The following is a 7,941-nucleotide window of genomic DNA, read 5'->3' as shown; positions in this document are numbered from 1 at the left end:
ATTATGTTTCAATATCTTGCTTTTTCATACATTGTTCTTCTCTCATATCTAGATCTCCATGTCATTAAATATTCTTTGAAAACATGGTTTATACTAGCTCAATAAATCCATATGTAAAGGTAAACTATTTTGTTATCTATTCTGTCATAGACTCTTTAGAATAAATAATGGACCATGCATACAAAGAAACATTATGGAACCATTAAAAATCATGCTTTCAGAGTATTTAATAAATGCATTTTATTAAATGCTCCAAGGTTATGTTAAATTATAAAATGCTCATGATATAAATGAAAAAAACAAGCTTTAGAGGTATGGAATCTGCTTCCAATTTTGTAAAATATAACCATAGATTTATTAATGAGAGAAATCAGAACTGTTAACATTTTGGTGTATGTCTAGACTGTAAGATTAAGGTTAGTTTCGTCTTTTATTCGGTTGAATTTCAGAGACTATCTACAATATCAACACATTTCTTTTACATTCAGCAAAACATTATAAAAGTATTACTGGGAGTGATCAGATAGAAAATATAAACGAGAGTTTTGATCAAGATGGTGGACTGTACACAGGCTTTTTCTTCTCAGGTCTCATACTCCTTAAACTGAAAGAAAATAATTTGTATGCACAAATTCTGTGTATGTATGTGTGTGCCGAATATTATTTTTTAAAAAAGTCTTTGTGAGGAATTCCTGGAAGATAGAAAGCAGATGGAGCGGTCGTGGAGAAGGCTAGTGGGCGACAGGAGGCCAGAGAAAAGGGAGGAGAGCCGGCCAGTCTGGCTCTGGTTTGAGGGAAGCGGTCGGGTGTTGCCTGAGGAAATGAAAGAGCAAGCGCCTGTGACTGTGTGGACTGAACGCGGGTGCGCGCATTGACCCGCCCTGCTGCTGCAGCGGAGCGGAAGGAGGAATGGCGAGGGGCGGGGCCGAGGCGCAGGCGGGCTCAGACCGGTTGGATTCCCAAAGCCACAAAAACCCCGGCGCCAGAGCTAGGCCGAGCAGAGCAGCGCTGCGAAGCCGAGGCCAAGCGGAATCTTCAGAGACCGGACACTGCCTGCGCCTTGGCCGCTGCAGCCATCTCTCTTATCTCTTGCCTACCTTTCGCCTCGTCTCTTTCTCCAACGCCGTCCACAGCCGCAGCACCATCGATAAAAGCTAAGTGGTCAATTCAAGGACTTGGGGTTGGGAGTCGGGGCGGGCGCAAGGCGCGGGTAGCACACGGGAGCCCGCCATCTCCTGCGGCAACAGCTACTGCTTGCAGACAGCCCGCCAGGGCGGGAGAGGGGAACACTGTCAAGAGGTTCACGCTGTCCCAGTGCCCACCGTCAGAGTTAGAACGCTTCTACCAAGCCTTAGGTGAGAGCCTTGCGCCTGGGGAAGGGAGGACGGACGGAGACTCAGAGATCACGAAAAAAGATCTCATATTGGATAGTGTTGACTTTTTGTCAGCTTAATCGAGCAGGTCGCAGCTTTACCAAAGCCTCCTTAAAAACCCGGAGCCATGTCGCCCCCAACTGTGCCTCCGATGGGCGTAGATGGCGTGTCCGCATACCTGATGAAGAAAAGGCACACACACAGGAAGCAGCGACGCAAGCCCACTTTCCTCACCCGTAGGAACATCGTGGGCTGCCGCATTCAACACGGCTGGAAGGAAGGCAACGAGCCCGTGGAGCAGTGGAAGGGCACCGTGCTCGAGCAGGTTTCCGTGAAGCCCACTCTCTACATCATCAAATACGATGGCAAAGATAGTGTGTATGGACTAGAACTGCACCGAGATAAGAGAGTTTTAGCGCTAGAGATCCTTCCTGAGAGAGTGCCAACTCCTCGCATTGATTCGCGCCTGGCAGATTCCCTGATTGGCAAAGCAGTGGGGCATGTGTTTGAGGGTGAGCACGGTAGGAAAGATGAATGGAAGGGCATGGTCTTGGCGCGAGCCCCCGTGATGGACACTTGGTTTTATATCACCTACGAGAAAGATCCCGTCCTTTATATGTACACGCTGCTGGATGACTACAAAGATGGTGACCTGCGCATCATTCCAGATTCCAACTACTATTTCCCTACAGCAGAACGAGAACCTGGAGAAGTGGTCGACAGCCTCGTGGGCAAGCAAGTGGAGCACGCCAAAGATGACGGATCCAAGAGAACCGGCATTTTCATCCATCAAGTGGTGGCCAAGCCGTCTGTCTACTTCATTAAGTTTGATGATGATATCCACATTTATGTCTATGGTTTGGTGAAAACCCCCTAAATTCATTGTGGTCTTTGCAAAAGTTGTGGAACTATTAAATGTAAAATATGTCGTGTTCTTGTAATTGTGAACTTTTGATAACAGTTTTGGTGTCACAGATTCAGGAACTTATTGTTACTTATTACTTATTGTGCCTCCAAATCTTACATTCACTAGTTCCACAGTTTTGCCCCAAGTATACTTTGGTACTTTTGATATTGCCTTGTTCTGTAATTGAAAATTTAAATTAGGTGCTAATAGAAAATTGAGAAGTGTTTGCAACCATTGGAACAAAGAAAAACTAGATAAGGAAAAATTAATGGTGTAACGCCAAACCCTCTCCTTTCTATTTCCTTACCTTCCCTCTTTCTTCTCCCCAGGTAACAAGTCTTAAGAACATGAGGTATACCCTTCCAGTTTTCCCCATCCTCTTACAGAAAGTTTGTTGTAGTTGTTCCTGTAAAAATGACAAGCCATATCATTTCTCTGTAATTGTTTTTCTCACTCGGTATATCCATGGCAACTCTTCTGATCAGTAGCTGCAGACAGCTCTCCCTCTTCCTCTCCCCCTTCCACTCCTCTTACTCTCCCCCTCTCCCTCTGGAATTTATTTCTGTATATGGTATAAGATAGAGGTCCAACTATACATTTTGTTCACATTGTATACCTAATTTTGCCATCACATTTATTACATAAATCACCTATTTCCTCTCTCCCTCTCTTTCTCCTTCTCCTCCTCCCTGCCTCTGACAGCTGCATACATAGTACATGTTTATGTACCAAAAAGGTATTCAACTATTCCCTTATTGATGGTCATTTAAGTTATTTCCTTTCCTTGTTGCACCATAGCACTGCTGCAGTACATTTTGGTGCTTTTGTATCTATAGAGTAGATTCCCAGAAATGGGATTGCTAGGTAGGTATATATTTAATTTTAAGAGATTATTACAAAATTACCATCCAAAATCAAAGTGCTCATTTTCCAGCATCCTCTCCAGCACTCTTTAATGTTTGCAAATCTGAAGAGTGAAAACTTACATAGTATTGTTTCTTTAAGTGATAAACTCAACGAGGAGTTTATGTTTTGTTTTTTATTTGGATTTCTTTTTTGTGATTTGCCAGTGCTTATCCTTTGCTCATTTATCTATTGAATCTTTGCTCTTTTTCTTATAAATTTGTAGGAATTCTTACTATATTTTCTATATGGTGCATATTAATCATTTGTAGCCAATATGTATTATGATTTTTTCCATCCTTTTATTAATCTTGACTTTTCTGATTGTATCTTTTACTTTACAGATTTTTAAAAAGTTTTCAGACAGACTACCATCTCCTTTTTAGCTTTTTGGTTTCCTGTCTTTTTCAGATGACTGTCCCCACCCAAGTTATACAAATATTCACCTATTTTTTTTCTAAAAATTTTTATTAATTTTAAGGCTTAACTGATCCGTTTGGAATTTATTTTTGTATATGGTATACAAGATAGAGGTCCAACTACACATTTTATTCACATTGGATACCTGATTATACTATCACATTTATTAAATAAACCACCCGTTCTCGAGTTCCTGAGCCAGTATCACATTGTTTTAACTACAGTGGCTTGACCATAAATTTTGGACTTTTGGTAAAGCAAGTCACCCTCTCATTAGCTTCTTTTTTGGTATAACTTGTCCTAGACATTCATTATTTCATATGAAAGTTGAAAACACTTTTCCACATTAAAAAAAAATTTGATAGTTAAAATTGTCTTACATTTCTGCATTTTTATTAGAGGATTATTTTAATAATATTAATCCTTAACACTCAAGAGTTTCAGTATATCATTAAAATCTTTTAGTTTTTTTGGGTAATTTTCTTCTTATAGGTCCGTACGGTCTGATTATATTTATTTCTAAATATTTTAAGTTTTTGTCACATTTTGACTTTTTAAATTGAGTATTTTTCCTCCTCATTTGTAACTTGTTATTTTTGGTAATATAGACAAACTGCCGATCTTTTAAAATGTTTACCTTCTATTTAATCAACTTACTAAATGTTCTAAATTACACTGGGTTTTTAAAATAGAATATTTTGGACGTTTTAGGTATACAATCATTTCACCTGCCAAAATAGATAATTTTATTTTTTCTAATGTTTATATTATTATTACATCAGCAGGATTCTCCAAAACAATGTTGAATAATGATTATGACATACATGCCTGTCTGGTTCTTAATTTTCACGGAATTGTCTTTAATATTCCCTATTAATAGAATATTTGCTGTTGGTTATTGGTAAACAGTCATAAACCATTACCATGTTTAGAAAGTTTCTTCTATTCCTGCTTTACATAGCATGATTAGTAAAAGTGGCTCCTGAATTTTATCAAATGTCTTTTCAGCACCTATTCATAAAATCATTGGATTTTTTTCCTTTAATTTGTTGAATTAGAGTGCCAGGTATGTGATGTTGAAGCCGACTTATGTTTCTGGAATAAATCTTAGTTGGTCATGGTGTAAGAATCATTTGATACATTGCTGGATTTATTTACCAATATTTATTTTAGAATTATTACATTTACATCCCAAAGTGAAATTATATTTTTTCTTTCTTACACTGTCAGTTTCAAGTTTTTTTATTAAAATTGTGCTAGCTTTAAAAAATGAATTAGTGAGTTTTCAATCTTTTTCTATGGTCTGAAATAGTTTAACTCGCATTAGAAGTATTTGTTCTTTAAAAATTAGCTAGTACTAAACTGTAAATCAGTCTAATCCTGTTGACATTTTCAATGGTAGATCAGCTTGCTTATCTCTCCAAGGGTAATTGATTTATTCAAGCGTTCTCTTAGAAAGGAATGTGTACTCTCTGGGAAATTCAAAGTTTAAAGTTTTCATTATTATCAAGATTCTTGATTGTATGATTCAGGTACTTTATGTCCTTTCATGTTGCATATGCATATGTCCTAGGTATGTTCAATTCTGGAAACATTGTAATAAAATCATCAGCTATAATGGTGTGTTGAATTCTCTTTGTATTTTATTTTGGAATATTAAAACATAATATAGAAAATATGAATGATATAACAAACATTTGTTTACCTTTACCCCAAATTAAAAAATGTTCACATTTTGGCATATTTGCTTTAGATATAGATTTATATTTTTAAAAAGTCAGAACATTACAGATAATAAATCTATTTCCCAGTACCATAACGTTTCTTTTCTCTGCAGAGGCGAACACTATCATGAATTTAGTGTGATTCCTGTCTATGTTTTGTATATTTACTGCAAATATAATAATCGATAACAGTATGATTTTTTTGTGTTCTTTAAATTTTTCAACATGAAAAACTTTAAACCATGTGGAATTTGTTTTGGTTTTTGTTGTAGGGATAGTCTTTCATTCCAACTGGGAAATGGGTTGCAACAACAAAAACAACCCATAATGCTGACTAGAATGCTATTTGCTTTTCTAGGTACTTTTACCACTCCTGACATTCAGAGAGGCTTGGCCCTAGCCACAGTACTGGCGGTTGACTACAAAAGACAAAATTTCAGCTCTAGTGGAGAGTTTATGCTGGCTGTAGCAAGGCAGATAACTACCACCCACACCCGGTCTCAAGACCAGAAATAGGCCTTATATTTTCTGATGAAAATGTTGGTGTTATCCCACATTCTGATGCTCAGAGAGGCTGGCCCTAATCCTGGCACTGTTTTAAGAGTTTGGAACATAGCAGTGGACAAAACAAAAACCTTGCTTTTTTAACACATGGTCTTTTATCCTTGAGTAGCCTTCAGACTGATAAAGATATAAGATGGGTATGAAACTCTCCAAAACAAGGTAAATGAATATGATAAATATCCTTAAAGGGTTAGGGAGTGTATGTGTACAACGTGACAAACTAGGTGGTATATATAGTGTACAGGATATATAGTTTGTCTTTGGACAACAAAAAATACAAATGCATATACATTTTAGATATATAATAATGCTTCCTAGTTCCTGCTCTCCCTTAAGACCCCCAAGTCCTGAACCAGGCATTATATTGTTCCATGATGACACTGAGTTATTAAGGAACAGTAAGGGAGAAACTCAGCCCTGGACTGGGACCTGGGGATAGAACAGTGAAAAATCTAGACAAAATCTCTACTCATTTTGAGCATGTATCCTAATGGAGGGAGGAAGACAGCTGCCACTACCCTTACACCCCTGGCCTTTAGGCCTTATATCGTCTGCCTGTGATTTGAGGATATCCCACCACTTGTTAGTCAGAGCAAGGTTTCACCCTAGTTCTAACTCTTTTAGAGGTTGAGTATATAGCAGTGAGCAAAATACAGAACTATGTCTTAGTGGGCGGGGGATAGAAAAAAAATCAGTATAGAGTACTGCGTTCACCAACTATGCCCTTACCCCCTAACTTTCTGGGCTCCTAGCCTAGAACCAAATTTCAGATCATTCCCTGGTAGTAGTATTGATTTCACACCTGCTTGCTTTGAGTTAGAGGGAGGCTCAGCCTTGATCAAGCAGTGAACAAAACTGTCAGTCTCTATTCTCTTGGAGCTTACATCCTATTGGGAAGATACCGACAGTCATCCCCTCTTCCTTGGGCCACCAGTCTAGAATCAGGTCTTATGCTGTTCCATGGTGATGTTGGAGTTCTCTCCTATCCTGATACTAAATCAGAGGCAGGACTGACAATGGTTATGGTACTGGTTTAGGAGGTGGAAATAGCCAGAAACAAAATTGTTGCTCCCATAGTGCTTACAGCTTACATCGTGCTGAGTGGAGACACATTCCCATCTCCTTCTTCCCAGCATACTTTTTACTTACATCAGGTTGTGATGATTGCAGGGTAAGTAAAGTGACAGGGTATGTGCTTGGGCCTGCTATTTATATAGGTGGATAGAAAAGACCTCTCAGAACAGATGACATTGGAGTAAATACCTGAATAAAGTGACAGTATAAACAATGTTGCTGGGTCCTTGAGACAGAATGTGCCTGGAGGTTTGTGGGAGCAGCCTGGTGTGGCCAGATTGAAAGTGAGAAAGGAGAAGAATGGGAGGAGATGAGATTAGAGAGCTTGTCAAGGGCCAGATCCACATACAATCTTATGGACCATTGTAAGAAATTTGGATTTTAATCTGAAGGAGGTGGGAAGTCATCTGTTTTGAGCAAAAGTTGACAGTTGTCCCTAAATCACTCATTGAATAATCTGATTTGAAATACCTTCTTCATCATCTAACAGGATCTCATTTGTGTCTGGTCTATTTTTGCCTCGTTAGAAAATCGGTATTTTTTCCCTTTGAGATCCCTGGAGAACCCATCACTTCTAATGTATTCATATCCTGGCTCTGCCAGCTTGCTAACTCTGGCTCGTGGCTTTCTTCAGATAAGGAGAGTGAAGAGAGATGAAGTCAAAATGAGTAGTCAAGCTTTCGTAGCTTCAGAATCCCACTGTATAGTCTTGAATGGTGTCGTGAAAATATTAGAGACTGGAGCAACTGATCCTAGCTTGGAGGTTACAGAAGAAATTCAGACAGAAATTTGTAAGGTAATAATTTCAGAAATGAATATTAAGGGACATTGTGAAGAGGAATTAATATTGTGGCTGATTAACTCTGTAAGACCTCCAGGATTATGAGTTATCTGTAGAGATCAGAGAGTTAAGGTGTGGCAATGGGCAAGATTTTGAGATAGTGAGTTTAAAAGGAAAGAGCACAAAAATAAAGGC

At 38.6% G+C, this 7,941-nt stretch overlaps 1 protein-coding gene across 1 annotated transcript; it reads left to right on the top strand.

Moving 5' to 3' along the window:
• Positions 1–234: 234 nt before the first annotated feature.
• On the top strand, positions 235–5,221 carry SPIN4 (spindlin family member 4). The gene has a single exon (XM_008540979.2). The coding sequence runs from the start codon at positions 1,501–1,503 to the stop codon at positions 2,248–2,250; it is 750 nt and encodes a 249-aa protein (XP_008539201.2). The 5' UTR covers positions 235–1,500; the 3' UTR covers positions 2,251–5,221.
• The last annotated feature ends 2,720 nt before the right edge of the window (positions 5,222–7,941 follow it).

This window comes from Equus przewalskii, chromosome X (genome assembly GCF_037783145.1).
Source record: "Equus przewalskii isolate Varuska chromosome X, EquPr2, whole genome shotgun sequence".
In the NCBI taxonomy this organism is placed as follows: Eukaryota; Metazoa; Chordata; class Mammalia; order Perissodactyla; family Equidae; genus Equus; species Equus przewalskii.
This window is presented reverse-complemented; position numbering and strand designations above follow the sequence as displayed.